Consider the following 18,747-nt stretch of genomic DNA (forward strand, 5'->3'; position numbering starts at 1 on the left):
GGATAAGAAAGCTGTGGTACATATACACAATGGAGTATTACTCAGCCATTAAAAATAATACATTTGAATCAGTTCTAATGAGGTGGATGAAACTGGAGCCTATTATACAGAGTGAAGTAAGCCAGAAAGAAAAACACCAATACAGTATACTAATGCATATATATGGAATTTAGAAAGATGGTAACAATAACCCTGTGTACGAGACAGCAAAAGAGACACTGATGTATAGAACAGTCTTATGGACTCTGTGAGAGAGGGAGAGGGTGGGAAGATTTGGGAGAATGGCATTGAAACATGTAAAATATCATGTATGAAATGAATTGCCAGTCCAGGTTCGATGCACGATACTGGATGCTTGGGGCTGGTGCACTAGGACGACCCAGAGGGATGGAATGGCGAGGGAGGAGGGAGGAGGGTTCAGGATGGGGAACACATGTATACCTGTGGCGGATTCATTTTGATATTTGGCAAAACTAATACAATTATGTAAAGTTTAAAAATAAAAAAAAAAATAAAAGAACTGATTCAAATGTATTCTTTTTAATGGCTGAGTAATACTCCATTGTGTATATGTACCACTGCTTTCTTATCCATTCATCTGCTGATGGACATCTAGGTTGCTTCCATGTCCTGGCTCTTATAAACAGTGCTGCGCTGAACATTGGGGTACATGTGTCTCTTTCCCTTCTGGTTTCCTCAGTGTGTATGCCCAGCAGTGGGATTGCTGGATCATAAGGCAGGTCTATTTCCAGTTTTTTAAGGAATCTCCACACTGTTCTCCATAGTGGCTGTACTAGTTTGCATTCCCACCAATAGTGTAAGAGGGTTCCCTTTTCTCCACACCCTCCCCAGCATTTATTACTTGTAGACTTTTGGATCGCAGCCATTCTGACTTGTGTGAAATGGTACCTCATGGTGGTTTTGATTTGCATTTCTCTGATAATGAGTGATGTTGAGCATCTTTTCATGTGTTTGTTAGCCATCTGTATGTCTTCTTTGGAGAAATGTCTATTTAGTTCTTTGGCCCATTTTTTGATTGGGTCATTTATTTTTCTGGAGTTGAGCTGTAGGAGTTGCTTGTATATTCTTGAGATTAGTTGTTTGTCAATTGCTTCATTTGCTATTATCTTCTCCCATTCTGAAGGCTGTCTTTTCACCTTGCTAATAGTTTCCTTTGATGTGCAGAAGCTTTTAAGGTTAATTAGGTCCCATTTATTTATTTTTGCTTTTATTTCAACACCCATTTATGATAAATACTCTTCAGAAAATGAGCAAAGAGGGAAACTACCTCAACATAATAAAGGCCATATATGAGAAACCCAGAGCAGGCATTATTCTCGATGGTGAAAAACTGAAAGCATACCCTCTAAGATCAGGAAAAAACAAGGGAGCCCACAGTCACCACTATTAGTCAGCATTGTTTGGAAGCCTTAGCTACAGCAGAGGAGAAAAAGAAATAAAAGGAATCCAGATTAGAAAAGAAGAAGCAAAACTCTCATTGTTTGCACACAGATGATACTGCACATAGAATACCCAAAAGATACTATCAGAAAATTATGAGGTAATCAGTGAATTTAGCAAAGTGACAAGATACAAAATGAATACAGAAAAATTACTTGAATCCCTATGTACTAACAATGAAACATCAGAAAGAGAAATTAAGGTATCAATCCTATTTACCATTGGGACAAAAAGAATAAAATGCCTAGGAATAGACCTACTTAAGGAGAAAGAAGAGCTGTATATAGAAAAGTATAAGACACTGAGGAAAGAAATCAAAGACAACATAAACAGATGGAGAGTTATTCCATTATCTGGGGTTGGAAGAATCAACACTGTGAAAATGTTTATGCTACCAAATATAATCTACAGATTCAATGCCATCTGTATCAAAGTACCAATGGTGTTTTTCACAGAACTAGAACAAAAAGTCTCACAATTCATAGGGAAACATAAAAGACCTGAATAGCCAAAGCAATCTTGAGAAAGAAAAATAGAGCTAGAGGAATCAACCTTCTTGACTTTGAACTGACTACAAAGCTATAGTCATCCAGACGTATGGTACTGGAAGAAAAATGGAAATATAGACCAATGGAACAAGACAGAAAGCTCAGAAATAAACCCACACACCTATGGATAGCTAATGTTTGAAAAGAAGGAAGAATATACAATGGGGCAAAGAGAGTCTCTTCTATAAGTGCTGCTGGGAAAACTTGACAACTACATGGAAAAAAAATGAAATTAGACTACTTCCTAACACCATACACAAAAATAAACTCAAAATGGATGGAAAACACAGGCAGAACACCTTATGTCATCAATCACCTCCTATAGTAGTCGAAAAAAAAAAAAGATAATCAAGTGGGACACAATTAAACTTAAAAGCTTATCCACAGCAAAGGAAATTATTAATAAGGTGAAAACACAATGCTCAGAATGGGAAATATAATAAAAGCAAATGAAATAACTGACAAAGGATTAATTTCCAAAAGATGCAAACAGCTCATACAAATCAATACCAAACAAAAAAAAAGTCAAAAAGTGGGAAAAATACCTAAACAGACGTATGTCCAAAGACTTACGGTGGCTACTAAACACATGAATAGATGCTCAACATCACTCATTGTTAGAGAAATTAAAATCAAAACTACAATGAGATATCACTTCATACCAGTCAGAATGGCCATCATCGAAAAGTCTACAAATAATAAATGCTGGAGAGGGTGTGGAGAAAAGGGCACCCACTTGCATTGTTGGTGGGAATGTAAATTGATGCAGCCACTAGAAAGAACAGTATGGAGAGTCCTTACAAAATGAGGAATAAAACCACTGTATGACCCACTAATCCCACTCCTAGGTATATATCCTGAGGAAAACAAAATGGAAAAAGACACATGTACCCCAATGTTCACTGCAGTTCCATTTACAACAGCTCAGACATGGAAGCAACATAGATGTCCATTGACAGATGAATAGATAAAGAAGCTGTGCTACATATATACAATGGATTATTACTCAGTCATAAAAAGGAATGCACTTGAGTCAGTCCTAAAGAGGTGGATGAACATAGAGCCTAGTATACAGAGTGAAGTAAGTCTGAAAAAGAAAAACAAATATCATATAGTAACACATATACATGGAATCTAGAAATATTGTACTGATAAACCTATTTGCACAGCAGCAATTAGAGACACATATACTGAGAACAGACTTATGGACACGGCTGGCAGGGAGGAAGTAGAGGGTGGGATGTATGGAGAGGGTTAGCATGCAAACTTAAACTACCATATGTAAAATAGACAGTCAATGGGAATTTGCTGTATGACTCAGGGAACTCAATCCAGAGCTCAGTAACAACCAAGAAAGGTGGGATGGGCAGGGAGCTGGGAGAGATGTTCTTGTGGGAGGGGACATGGGTAAATCTATGGCTGATTTTTGTTGATGTTTGGTAGAAACCAACATAATACTGTAAATCTTTCAATTATAAATAAATAAATATAAAATAAACAACCACTCACCCCTGAAATTCCATATGTCAAGGGGCCCAGGAGGAGGCTCGCTCATGCATGCATGAGGTAAAAGGCAGACAGATCTCTGTCTTGACTGTGATGCCTACAGTGGCTCATGAACCATCGCAATTCCCTCTCAGCTGCACTCCAGGAGTCCTGGAAAACCTATGTTAAAACTTCATGCATGGAGCTAATCCTTCTGTGAAAGTCCAGGTTTTCACAGGAAGACCTCTGTCTGCTTCATTCACACACCCTTCCACCCTGTGCCAGATCCCTGTGGTTACAACTGACTCAGAGGGAAGAGCAACTTTTGACAGACCACCAGTGAGCTTGCACAGAAATTTGGCTTAAATCTGTGACCCAGTACAGGAACACAAGATTAAGATGTACTGCTACTTTGGGGGAAACAAATGACAGGCTGTCAGTACAAATTCTGGTGCACTAATGTATCTAGACAAGACATGAAGCACAGAAATTCTGACAAAACAGGGATGAGAATTGTCAGCAGGTGCCACTATAGAGATCTGAGATAGCTGCAGAGTCTCTAGCCAGGTTGAAGGAAGTTATCTCTCAACCAAAGGAGACTGGTACTTTAATTAGAAAAACAGCACCACAAAACTTCAAGGAACATGAACCCAAAGTATCATGACACCAACAAAGTATAAAAATCTTCAGTATTCACATCTGAAGATTGGAGATCTGTGATTTATCCAAGGAAAAATTTGAAATAGCTGTTTTAAATAACTCAGTGTGCTACAGAAAATGCAGTAAGAGAGTTGAACAAAAGCAGGAAAATATTAAACAAATGAACAATAAACAATGAACAAAACAGTTTAATAAAATGTACAAATCATAAAAAAAAACAAAAACAGAAAATCTGGTGCTGAAGGATCCAAGAATGAAATGAAAAGATTCCTTAAAGAGTGTTATCCACAGAGTGAAAAAAGCAGAAGAATCTGTGAGATAGATGACATATCAAAGTTATCCTGTCAAAGGAGATTAAAATTAAAAAAACAAAACCTTATAACAAAACAATGAAAAAGAACAAAGAAAGGCTACATGATCTATGCTACATTGTCAATTGAACCAATTTGCAAATTATTGAAGTTCCAGGAGGAGAAAAGGAGATGAGGCAGAAAGCATATTTAAGGAGTAATGTCTGAGAACTTCCCAAATGAAGGATGATATTGAATATCTAAGTTCAGGAAGCTTACAGATGACCAAATCAAATCAACTTTAAAAATCCTCTACAACACATGTTATAATAAAGTTGCAAAAATCAAAGAAAAAATGAGAAGCCTTCAAGTAGCATGAGGAAAAAACAAATAAGTTAACAAAACAAAAATCTTGGAATTTACTACTTCAGTTCAGTTCAGTCGCTCAGTCATGTTTGACTCTTTGCGACCCCATGAACCACAGCACGTCAGGCCTCCCTGTCCATCACCAACTCCCGGAGTTCACTCAAACCCACATCCATTGAGTCGGTGATGCCATCCAACCATCTCATCCTCTGTCATCCCCTTCTCCTCCTGCCCTCGATCTTTCCCAGCATCAGGGTCTTTTCAAATCTGTCAGCTCTTTGCATCAGGTTGCCAAAGCATTGAAGTTTTAGCTTCAACATAAGTCCTTCCAATGAAAACCCAAGACTGATCTCCTTAAGGATGGACTGGTTGGATCTCCTTGCAGTCCAAGGGACTCTCAAGAGTCTTCTTCAACACAACAGTTCAAAAGCATCAATTGTTCAGCACTCAGCTTTCTTTAAAGTACAACTCTCACATCCATACAGGACCGCTGGAAAAACCATAGCCTTGACTAGACGGACCTTTGTTGACCAAGTAATGTGTCTGTTTTAAATATTCTGTCTAGGTTGGTCATAACTTTAATTCTAAGGAGTAAGCATATTTTAATATCATGGCTGCAATCCCCATCTGCAGTGATCTTGGAGCCCCCCAAAATAAAGTCAGCCACTGTTTCCACTGTTTCCCCATCTATTTGCCATGAAGTGATGGGACTAGATGACATGATCTTAGTTTTCTGAATGTTGAGCTTTAAGCCAACTTTTTCACTCTCCTCTTTCACTTTCATCAAGAGGCTCTGTGGTTCTTCTTCACTTTCTGCCATAAGGGTGGTGTCATCTGCATATCTGAGGTTATTGATATTTCTACTGGCAATCTTGATTCCAGCTTGTGCTTCCTCCAGTCCAGCGTTTCTCATGATGTACTCTGCATATAAGTTAAATAAGCAGGGTCACAATATACAGCCTTGATGTACTCCTTTCCCTAAATGGAACCAGTCTGTTGCTCCATGTCCAGTTCTAACTGTGCTTCCTGACCTGGAATTTACTAAGGAGCCTTCATTTGGATCTAAGAATATTTCTCAGCAAACCTAGTGGGCCAGGAGAAAGTGGGATGATGTATTCCAAGTGTTGAAAGACAAAACTGCCAAAGAAGAATATTTGAAAACACCGTTCTGAAAAGAAAACAATATAAATACTTCACCTGAGCAAAAAATACTGAGAAAATTGAACACAGCTAGACCTTTCTTGCGGAGAAAGCGATGGCACCCCACTCCAGTACTCTTGCCTGGAAAATCCCATGGACAGAGGAGCCTGGTGGGCTGCGGTCCATGGGGTCGCTAGGAGTTGGACACGACTGAGCAACTTCACTTTCACTTTTCGCTTTCATGCATTGGAGAAGGAAATGGCAACCCACTCCAGTGTTCTTGCCTGGAGAGTCCCGGGGATGGCGGAGCTGGGTAGGCTGCTGTCTCTGGGTCACACAGAGTCGGACACGATTGAAGTGACTTAGCAGCAGCAGCAGACCTTTCTTGAGGAGAGCATGGCAACCCACTCCAGTATTCTTGCCTGGAAAAGCCCATGGACAGAGAACCTGGTGGGCTGCCACCCATAGGGTCAACAAAGAATCAGACACAACTGAGGTAACTGTGCAGGCACACAGACCTTCCTTACTGAAACACGAAAAGGAATTATTCAAGATGAAGTAAAATAACGCTAATTAATTCCATGAAAATACATGGTACACTGGTAAATTTAAGTGCACATTCACATTCAGAACACTATAGTACTTTATATGGAATGTTAAACACTTGACTAAGAGTTAAAGTGCAAGAATATAAAAGTATAGCTACAATTATTTTTTAATTAAGTACACACTATAAAAAGAGACAAATCATGACATCAAAAAGATTAAATGGAGAAGGGAAAAAGGAAGGAGATTTAATATATAGTTGTATTCATATATTATCAGCATAAAACACTGCTCTCTCTGAATGATACTTTACGTAAATCTCATGGTAAACAAAGCAGGAATCCATACGAGATTCACAAATGGTAAAGAGAAGTTTATTAAATGCATACTACTATAACAAAAGTTGTAGTAGTATTGTTACAGTACTATAACAAAAATCATGAATTCACAAAGGCAAACAGTCAGAGGAAATGATTTAGGGAACTATAAAACATTCTGTTACAAAAGATAGTATTAATACATCCTTATCTATCAATAATTACACTAAATATAAAGGAATGTATGAGTGCATACTAAGTAGCTACTGTTGTGTCTGACTCATTGAGACTCAGTGGACTGTAGCCCTCCAGGCTCCTCTGTCCATGGGATTTCCCAGGAAAGAATACTGGAGTGGGTTGCAATTTCCCTCTCCACTGTTGTCTTCTATCTCAATGAAGTTCTTAAGCAATTACTTTGAATTACTTATCAGACAAAAAGTCCATATCCATTATTTGGGGAGAGTAACTGAAAAACTATTGTGTTTCTCTCTTAACATTTTAGTCCTTTATTGTCTGTGTCCCTTGAAGTCTCAGGTTGCTGTGTTTGCATTTAAAGAAGCAGTCACTCCCTCCTGTCTTTACAGACTGACTTGGGGAGGGAAGTACACTATCACCCTGATAGGGATTTTGAGACTTTTTCAGACCTTTTTTAAGGAGACACCTGTCCCATGTACTCAATTCCTCCTAGGAGAGAATTCTGAAACTCCTATGCTTCTATCAACGCAGCAAAGACAGTCTCTGTGCCAACAGTTTTCTGGGTGCTTCCCTGAGGCAATGCCAAATGCTCACATTCATGTGCTTTATCACAGACCCACAGGGACAGGTTGGCTTCTAGATGTCCCACAGGCCATCTGAAAAGGTTTGGATGCCACCGTGGAGACCTACACAGGGAGCTGGCCCTAGGGAAGGGATGTAGATGAGATGAGGGGCCCAGGGGTGAGCAGGACCACAAGCATGTGTCTGCAATGGTTCGGGGCTCCCTGGTGGGGTCTCCACGTGGTCAGTAGGACCCATGTCCCTTGAAGAATTCTAGCCCTGAATGCTGTGCTCCTGGCCTCTCCCCACCCTCCAGCCATGCAGGTGACCCCAGTGTCCTGGATAAGGGGAGAGAGAAGTGCACTGGAAGGTGAGGACACCGCCCTTGCTCACATGCTCTTATTTTCCCCACAGGTAAAATCCTGTGCTGAGGGGTCTGTCATCTTCGTGCCCTAGCAGCATGCTGTCGTGTCTCTGCTAGACTCCTGGACCCCCACAAAGATCCTCTTATCCACAAATGATGGTCAAAGTCTGTGTTTATATCAGGAGAGACAATGAGACTCCTGCCGTCTTTCTAACCTCATATTGTTAGTACAAGTTTTTTCTTTGTGGATCTTTTCCTATTTTCTTGAGCAATGTCTATCAATAGGTACATGTATTTTGTTATATACTTATCAAGAAGTATCCATAGGTACACTCATAGATACTTGTAAACAATAAAATTAAATAGGTCCTTTGGGAAAACAAGAGGTTGATATAAACTTTTGGAGTGAATAATACAGCTGAGTCTTAGAAAATTACTAACATATTGGGATCTCAGCCCAGTTTACTCACTGACACGGATGCATCTGGGAGGAGGAGACCAGCCACTCTCTGTGCAGGTCATTGTGTTCTGATTATTTTGAAGACTGTAGCCATGATAGCAGCGAACCCTTACTGTTTCACCCTGTACAGCTTTTCTTTCACTACTTGGGGTATATCCATTTTCCAAATTATTGAAAATACAGTCTCCTAAGGATCAGAAAAATAATATGATAGAAAAAAAACATAAATTTGTTAATATAGAAACTTAAAGATTAACCTTTTAGAATTTAAATGTGAATGCACTAGTATTCAAATATAATATGTAACAATAAAATGAAAGCTACTACCACCTCTGTTACAAATGAAAATCAACATTCCATATTATTTTTCTTTAGTTTATGATTAAAGTATGTATAAATGATGCAGATATTCTTATAAAGTCTCTGTCTCACAGGATTTACATGAAAAGCCTCTCGTGAAGGGAAGATCTATTTGGATGTTTTTTTTTCATAGAACTCATCCCTTGGCCTTACTGTTGTTACACAACACCTAAATCTACTCACTTGTATACTTTTGTCTCTTCACTCTTTCAAAGATTTATGCATATAAACTTAATAGGTTTACTTACTGAGGCATGGTTCTTCTGCAGACCATCCTTCTGCTGTGCAAGTCAGGTAATCCGAGGAATATTGTGAAGGAGGCACAAAATACTGATCACAGTTATAGAGAAACTGTTGATTTACACGTGCTGGAAAGTGTCCTCTGTATGAATGATATAGCCGTCCATGTTTTATTACTGGATAATTACAATGTTTCCCTTGGAATAAAAAAAGTAGAAATAATGTTTTACCTCATTATACAATCAAATAAGAAATTAACATTACCTCTATAAATTACATTCTTGTTCAGTTAATTACACTCACTACATTATGGTTTCTAGGAAAAGAAAAGTTATAGAAAACTCAGATGATTGAAGTAGGTAAAGAGGTCCTTGATATTGAAGGTCAAATTATGTCTTGTGAGTCATATCATATAAAATGTGTATGTAGATTCTCTTGGTAGAAAACTATAGATACTTAATAAATGAATTCTCTTTAAGTGCAGAAGTCCTAACCATGGTTGACTAAACTAGCATCTTAGTCAAGAGATGAAAGTACAGATTTTATCTTGTGGCTCATTTGACTTCTTTTTCTTTCTTTTCCATTCTCATGAAAAACCAAAATCCTGACACTTCTTCTCAGACCACGTCAATGTAGAAAGAAAACAGTTTGTTTGTTTTTTCCAATTAACATTTATGACTTTAACTTTCTGTTTATTGGAAACATGTGATATATAGAGAGAACCACAGTAATTTTCATGGGTCTAATCACACAAGAAAGTAACATTATTGTTTATCACTCAAACTAGATATTAGGCATCTTTTCCCTTGCTTGTCTAATCAGAGAAACGAACAATCAATAATTCTTAATTTCCAAATGGTTAAGATTAAGGGAAATACTTGAATGCTTGTGGCTAATTTTAATTGGAGAATGATGCATTTTTTAGTATTTCTTACAAATATTTTAAATGAGGTATAACGTAATTACAATTTATTTTTAATATATATTTAGTAATTTTCATTTATATGCTTACTAAGTGAATTATAAACATTGAATCTTTGCATATCTTAATCCCTTTAACAAAGACTTGTTAATTAGACCCTCTCAAGGCCTACAGTCTGCATCTCTCATCACTAATAGATTTCCCACACTTTTTTGAAGCTTCTCTACATTTTTTAGTGCGAAATGCTTATTTAGATTGATTTCACTTAAGTAACAGTCTAGGTTTCTTCCCACTACTTTGTGGAGATTAGAATAATTTCTCTTCATCCTTGAATTTTACAAATTTCACCATATATGTCAAGATATGTGTATTTAACAATAATACCATGTTGGGCAAGCTTGAGTGTTTGTATTTGCAGAAGTCAAGTGAAAAGAACTCAACTAACTTTGTCATTACATTGTAGAGGAGAGATTCAAGTCCTGATTATCTGACTTCAGATCTAGTACAGTTATTCACCTCATTTTGTAGCTTCATAGAACATGAATTAGTAAAATAATCCACTGAGACACACTTCCAAAAGGTACACAAGAAGGCATAATTAAAAGTAAACATCATTACTATCACTGGCCTGAGCTATTTTCCTCCTCTCTTTTATTTGATCACATGTGAATCGTCTTTGTCTCTCTAACCAGATCATTTATTGAAGCACATATAATAGTCCACTATGGTCAGAGTGGCAATGACTCTGTCAAGACTCAGAACAAACTCATTCTCCTCTTACACTTCTACCAATACAAGTTCTGGTCTCATGAGCAGGCTCGGCTGTCCATCATAGTGTTGGCTCAAATTGATCTCAACATTGATGAAAAGTATTCACTAAATTTTAAAAGTGTTTCTAGTCTTTCTGTATTTGTGCTGCTTATTCCTATGATCCAGGCCCAGCATCTTATTATTATCACAGCTAAATATCCCATTATTGAGTCCAACCTCACACATGGGCGTCTTTCTGACTGATGAACCTGTCCTAATGCGGGTTCACTTTCAGTACCTCAGTATCATTCCAGGCACATCTCCTCTGCTCCATTAAACTGGTTGTTGATACAAAACAGCAAAGGAGCAGGCCTGAGAACAAAATCCTGCATCTGATAATCAGCTTATTTAATGAAATTATGCATATCTGATAAACTATTTAACTGGCCAATTTCCTCATCTTGTCTACAGGAACTTTACAAGGTCCCTTGTGGGATAACTTTGCTGTGATATAAATACATTTGGGTTGATCTGCCATTTTCATAGGCTTCCCCTATGGCTCAGTGGGTAAAGAATCTACCTGTAATGCAGAAGACAAAGGAGATGTAAGTTTGATCCCTGGGTCAATCATATTCCCTTGCAGAAGGAAGTGGCAACCACTCCAGTAATCTTGCCTGGAGAATTCCATGGGCAGAGGAGCCTGGAGGGCTAGAGTCCAAAGGGTCGCAAAGAGTTGGACATGATTGAGGGACTAAGCACACAGCACCATTTTCATAAATCCATCTTAAGCAAGTTTAAATATCTTTAATATAATACTTATGTAGATTGAAATCTTGTTTAATAATTCTAACACCTTCATTTTAAAAGAAATTATGGTTCGAAAAATCATTTTAGATTTATGTTTGTAATTACTGTTAAGGTCATTGACCTGTTTTATAAAGTTACACTTTTCTTTCCTGGAATAACCAGTTTAAGTATGCTAAAATTTTATGATGTACTGTTAGAAAAAAGAGTATTGTTACTATTGAGGCAGGAAAGAAGTTGAGGAGTAAAGGAAGCATCCCCAGAAAATACTCTGAGAAATTGACCTGAGGTTTTTCTATATGTGATGGTTTTAAGAAAGTCCACAACACCTTCCACACTCCTCTCTCCAAATATTAGAGCATAAGTCCTCTCTACCGAGTGTGCAGGACTTAGTGACCATTTCTCATGATTACACATGACTGATGTGACAGTGTGACAAACTCATACCTGGTGTGGAGGCTTCCTCCTCCCTGTCTGCCGTCAATGGCCCTGAGGAAAGCAGTCTCTCCAGCAACCTGCCCAGATGACCACGTGGTCAGGTGCTGAGGCCTCCCCCAAAAGCCAAGAGAGTGAGCCAACTTGGAAGCAAAGCCTCCAGCCCAGCTGAGTGTCCAGGTGACAGCAGCCCAGGCCATTACCCAGTTGCCCCCCAAACAGAGTGATGCATAACTAGCCAGAGAAGCCCTTTCTTTATTCTTGACCCACAGGAGCTCTAAGAATATGGAAGTGTATTGTCTTAAGCCAATATGTTTTCTGGAAAATTTTTTAATTAGGACTATGTATCTAATACAATGGGCATCCCAGAAGGAACTCGCCTGCCAATGCAGGAGACATAGTACAGGGAGGTTCGATCCTTGGGTTTGGATGATGCCCTGGAGGCAGGCATGGCAACCCAGTCCAGTATTCTTGCCTGGAAAATCCCATGGACAGAGAAGCCTGGTGGGCTACAGTAGATGGGGAGGCAAAGAATCAGACATGACTGAAGCGACTTAGCATGCAGGCACGCAGGCATCTACAACAATAGGTGTTAGGTGATGTGAGTTTTACTTAATGGCTTGAATCTGATATTACAATTATTTTGCATGCTAAAAATTTCATAAGTGCACCCATAAATTCTGAAAACAAACAAAAAAAAACTTTGCTTAAATATTCCAACATTTAGCTTTAAGACCACTTTTGGAAAGAGTTCAGTTGTTAAAGAGAAGAGAAGTGTTGCACTGGAATATCTGATGAAGATTTGTCAAAGTTTCCCATTTCTCTTTCATATTGTATACTCTTTCTCCTCTTATTTGGAAATATGCCTGTAGTCTTATTCTAGTTGATTAATAAACCATCACTCATATACCTGAGACTCAGGAGAAACAATTCATGTCTGCCTGCTCCTCAGCAAGAATAATCATGATGCAGCCTTTCTTATAAGTGATCTGGGGCCTGAGCTGCTTTTAATTGTAACACTAAGGACTAGACAGGGAGCTTTATTGTGCTGTAAATGTTGTTCATGAAGAAAATTGCCAAATGGACTAAAATAACATGCAACAAATTATGAGATGAATAATGCAGAGTGATGCATATTCTATTCACACCTTGAGTTTCACAAGGTATCATAAAACTCATTACAGTTTTCATTTACAAAAACTTGAAGACAAATGGATTATTAAAGAAAATGAAAGACAAAAACATCATAATGAAGAACATATACGTTTTATATTTTGGAGTAAAATCTTTGTTTTTAATATGATTTAATTACTTATATTAATACATTTATATAATTTGACTTTTGTTTTTCATTTTTATTGGAGTTGCTTTAAAATGTTGGGTTAGCTTCTGCTGCACATCAAAACGAATCATTATATGAATATATATATATATATGTCATGTCACCAGAGAGCATTGAGGGGAGCTGCCTATGATACACAGTAAGTTCTCATTAGTTATCTATTTTATTCACAATAGCCATGACATGGAATCAAACTAAATGTCCATCAACAGCAGAATAGATGCAGAAGAAGTGGTGCATATATACAATGAAATATTAGCCATAAAAAGCAATGAAATTGTGCAATTTGCATAGACATGGATAGACCTAGAGACTGTCATATAGAGTGAAGCAGGTCAGAAAGAGAAAAATAAATATTGTATAATAATGCTTATATATGGAATCTAGAAAAATGCTACAGATGAACTTATTTGCAAAGCAAAAATAGAGATATAGGCATAGAGAATGGATGTATGGATACAAGGGGGCCCAAAAGTAGAGGGATGAATTGGGAGATTGAGCCTGACATATATACACTTATTGTATAAAAAAATAGATAATTAATGAAAAGAACTTATAAGTTTAAAAATAAAAGAGACAAGTTTTTTTAAGGTTGTCAACATTTACATTTCTCTCTGAAAATAATTCTAAATATATTGGCACTACACTGGAAATTAAGACCGTATTCCACATTTTGTAAAAGGAAAATATGTCTGGTACCTAAGCTGGTTTTTAAAAACTAACAGTGATGTTAATGACCTTTAATAGATTTATTAAGCTATAATCACAATACAGTCAACTGAACATATTTAAAATGAGATTTGAACCTGCAAAAATCACCATATGTAAAAGTATAAAAATAACCATTGTTCTCCAGAGCTTTCTCATATTACAAGTAAGAATCTCCTAAACATTCTGGAATTATAGTCTACTTTTCTCTGACCCATTATCTATTCAAATTTTCATGAGTGTATTCACATGACCCCATAATCTACATAGAGTACCTTTTTGCACTGTGGAACTCAGATGACATTGAAAAGTAATCATTTTGTTTTCCCCTTTTAGGTGAATATCTGATCATTTTTCCATTAAGGTATTCTTATGGTTATCTCACAGTACAGACTATTTTAACCAGTTTATTCAATCAAAAATACACACAAAAGAAAGTAGATCTGTGTGTTCACATCTGTTTCAACTTACCCTGTCCATGAGCAGTGTAAAACCACAAGGTGAGAAGGACACTGATCAACAACAACATGTTAGATTTTCCCAGTGGTACATTCACACAAATACTCCAGTTGCACTATTTAGGGTTCAAAAATCTGCTTCATTTGCAGTTACCTAGTGTAACTGAATTTATGCATTACAATGATGCTAGTTAATTAGTGTCATTAATAAATATCAACGTTCAAAGTTTTGAAATGTCCCTAACTTGTTTCTGTTGGTAGTTTCACAATAAGTTATTGTATTCATCACCTGATACCTAAGTGCACAACTTTCTGTGGCTAATATGGACTGGCTCCAAAGCCATATATCAGATACTAACTTTCAATACTATATTTCAGGAGAGTAGGTGAGGTTTTTCCCAGCCATTTGGGTCATCCGTATTTTCATGGACTTGGGAAAGTGAATAGATTTTAAAAATATATATATAGTAGAGCTTAAAAACAATCATATCAATTATAGCACAATCCCTTCCTTTACATGCTATTTATGTGTGGGTTTTATGATTATCAATTTTTCCAATTTTGTTAACGTATAATTTACATAAAGCACTGCATAAGTTTCAGGTGTATGGCCTAATGATGTAATTTACATATATCATGAAATAATTACAACAGTAAGGTTTGTGAATATCCATCATCTCATATAGATATAAAATTAAAGAAAAAAAGAATTTGTGATGAGAACTCAGGACTTACCATCCTCTTAACTTTCATACTTCAGATACAGCAGAATTAGTCATATTAACCATGTTACACACTACATCCTTCGTACTAATCTATCTCACAGCAGGAAGTTGGTACCTTTTGACTGGCTTCATCCAGTTCCCCTATCTCCAGCCCTGCTGCTGCTAAGTCGCTTCAGTCGTGTCTGACTCTGTGCGACCCCATAGACGGCAGCCCACCAGGCTCCACCGTCCCTGGGATTCTCCAGGCAAGAACACTGGAGTGGGTTGCCATTTCCTTCTCCAATGCATGAAAGTGAAAAGTGAAAGTGAAGTCGTTCAGTCGTGCCCGACTCCCAGCGACCCCATGGACTGCAGCCCACCAGGCTCCTCCGTCCATGGGATTTTCCAGGCAAGAGTACTGGAGTGGGGTGCCATTGCCTTCTCCAATCTCCAGCCCTAGCCTATGGTAACCACAAATGAGATCTCTTTTTCAAAGTATTTGTTTGTTCTTTTAAGTACAGTTGGCCTACAACTACAACATTGTGTTACTTTCTGTTACACAGTGTAGTGACTCCATGTTTCTGTCCATTTCAAAATAATTGCCACAGTAAGTCTAGTTACAATCTAGCAAGATTTTTAAAATTGCATAATTATTGACTATATGCTCCACACTGAATATTTCATGTTTATGACTCATCTATTTTGCACCTGAAAGTTTATCCCCTTAATCTCTCCCTCACCAGAGGATCTGGAGTGCATCCCCTTAAAAAGACACATACAGAATTCTTCATTGCAGCTTTATTCATAAATGGCAAAAATGTAAATGGTTCCCATGAACATTCAGAAAATGGATAAAACATTTGTAGCATTTTCATACAACTGATTAATATTCACTAATTTAGAAAATGATAGCAGTTTGGGATAATCACACAGCTCATGTAAATGGAAAAAATCAAACACACTCACTAAGTACATATCTTATAATTTCATTGGTAGGCTTTCAAAAGGTGGAAAACCTCATCATGAAGGTGGTGCCTACGAGGTAAGGTGTGGTACAGAATGGGAAGAAACACAAGGAAACCTGATGATGTGCTGGACATTTACTCAATTTAGTCCTGGGTGATGCTGAAACTGAGGCTCCAGGACTTTGGCCACCTTATGCGAAGAGATGACTCACTGGAAAAGACTCTGATGCTGGGACAGATTGGGGGCAGGAGGAGAAGGGGACGACAGAGGATGAGATGGCTGGATGGCATCACTGACTCGATGGACGTGAGTCTGAGTGAACTCCAGGAGTTGGTGATGGACAGGGAGGCCTGGCGTGCTGCGATTCATGGAGTCGCAGAGTCGGGCACGACTGAGTGACTGAACTAACTAACTAACTAACTAACTAATAGTCACACAGGCATACATGTGTGTTAAAAAAATTATCAATCAGATTAACTTTAGGTGTTTAGCTATTTATATGTTTAACTTTGCTTAAAAAATTACCATTTTCAGAATAAAATGTAAATTTAAAAGTTAGAATCCAATCCAGAGGACACATCTTATGTCTCAAATCAAAAGGACTTGAGAGAGCCTTGAGTCTTTATCCCCAAACACAAGAATTTGGGGCTATTGGTAATACTAGATTCTACTGAATAATATGAAATCCTATATGAAAAATTAAACAAATTTGTGAATGGGGTGTTATTTTCACTTTAAACATTTTAATGTTTCTTTTTTTATGGATACTTTCTATAAAAATAGTTATGGACATTTCCATAAGCTAAAATTTCCATACAACTTATGTTTTCATACAGAAAACTACAGATTGTTTTAATGTTTATCAATAAAAGAATGTTGAAAAAAAAAGAAAAAGTTAAAAGTTATCATTTTTCTTCAGAAGTTCATTTTTCATTGAACCCAAACCTCCACTCCAAAAAGAAATAGTGTACTTATGGAAGATGGTGAGACTTCAAAAGGGATGAAGGAACATTTGAGATGATGAAAATATTCTACATCTTGATTATAGAGTAGTTGTATAGATGTATTGGGAAAGAAATGGAAACCTACTCCAGTATTCTTGCCTGGGAAATACCATGGACAGAGGAGCTTGGCAGGCTACAGTCCATGGGATTGCAAGAGTTGGACACAGCCTGTCAACTAAACCACGACATAACTATATATATTTTATGAGACTCATCATATTGCATATTTAGAATAGCCACATTAAAAATGTCTTCTCTGTAAAGGTAATGGGAAGTTCCTTAGAGCCCTAGGTGACTAAAAGGAAGGGGAAAATAGAAGGACTTTAGAATTCTCCAAAGAAACTAAAAGACCAAGGCAATAATAGAATAGCATTTTCATAAAAGTTAAGAAAAGAAAATGAAAACCAAGAGTTTTATATCCATACAACCAGACAGCCAAGTATTAAACTACAGAAAATATTTTAAATGTGCAAGAACTCATAGGACACTATTGATATACAGATGCACACATTCCGTGGCTATAGTTACATGCTTAGTCACCCAGTCGTGTCTGACTTTTGCTATCCTTTGGATTTTAGCCCGCCAGTCTCCTCTGTCCATGAGATTTTCCAGGCAAGAATAAGGGTGAGGATTTCCATTTCCTCCTCCACAGAATCTTCACAACCCAGGAATTAAACCAGTGTTTCTTGTGTCTCCTGCATTGCAGGCAGATTCTTTAAACGTTGAGCCATCAGGGAACTGCCTCCATGATGTAAGGGGCACCTTAAATAAGGACTCTACCTTATTTCACCTGAATGAAGAGTTCGAAAGAATAGAAAGAAGAGATAAGAAAGCATCCTTAAGTGAACAATGCAAAGAAATAGAGGAAAGCAATAGAATGGTAAAGACTAAAGATCTTTTCAAGAAAATTAGAGATACAAAAGGAACTTTTCATGCAAAGATGGGCACTGAAGGACAGAAACAGTTGGACCTAATAGAAGCAGAAGATATTAAGAAGAGGTGGCAGGAATATATAGAAAATCTGTACAAAAAAGGTCTTAATGACCCAGATAACCATGATGGTGTGATCACTCACCTAGAGCCAGAAATCCTGGAATGTGAAGTCAAGTGGGCCTGAGGAAGCATTACTACAAACAAAGCTAGTGGAGGTGATGGAGTTCCAGCTGTGCTATTTCAAATTCTAAAAGCTAATGCCAATAAAGTGTTGCACTCAGTATGCCAGCTAATTTGGAAAACTCAGCAGAGGCTCCAGGACTGGAAAAGGTCAATTTTTTTTTCTAATTTCAAAGAAGGACAATGCCAAAGAATGTTCAAACTATCACATAATTATGTTCATTTCACATATTGGCAATATAATGCTCAAAATATTTCAAGCTAAGCTTCAACAGTATGTGAACTGAACTGAGACTTCCAGATCTATAAGCTGGATTTAGAAAAGGAGGAAGAACCAGAGATCAAATTGCCAGCATCCGTTAGATCATAGATAAAGCAAGGGATTTTGAGAAAAACATATATTTCTGCTTCACTAACTACACTAAAGCCTTTGACTTTGTGGACCACAACAAACTGTGGAAAACTCAAGAGACTGGCATTCCAGACCACCTCGGATACCTGTACGCAGGTCAAGAATCAAGAGTTAGAACCAGACATGGAACAATGAG

General features: G+C 37.5%; 1 protein-coding gene across 1 annotated transcript in view; it reads right to left on the reverse strand.

Moving 5' to 3' along the window:
- LOC129654239 (complement factor H-like) overlaps nucleotides 1-18,747 on the reverse strand; it is a 143,035-nt gene that overhangs the window by 117,858 nt on the left and 6,430 nt on the right. Inside the window, 2 exon segments of the mRNA XM_055583756.1 lie at nucleotides 8,404-8,580; nucleotides 9,002-9,190. Coding sequence (XP_055439731.1) covers nucleotides 8,404-8,580; nucleotides 9,002-9,190 — 366 coding nt within the window.

Source organism: Bubalus kerabau, chromosome 5 (assembly GCF_029407905.1).
Source record: "Bubalus kerabau isolate K-KA32 ecotype Philippines breed swamp buffalo chromosome 5, PCC_UOA_SB_1v2, whole genome shotgun sequence".
Lineage (NCBI taxonomy): Eukaryota > Metazoa > Chordata > Mammalia > Artiodactyla > Bovidae > Bubalus > Bubalus kerabau.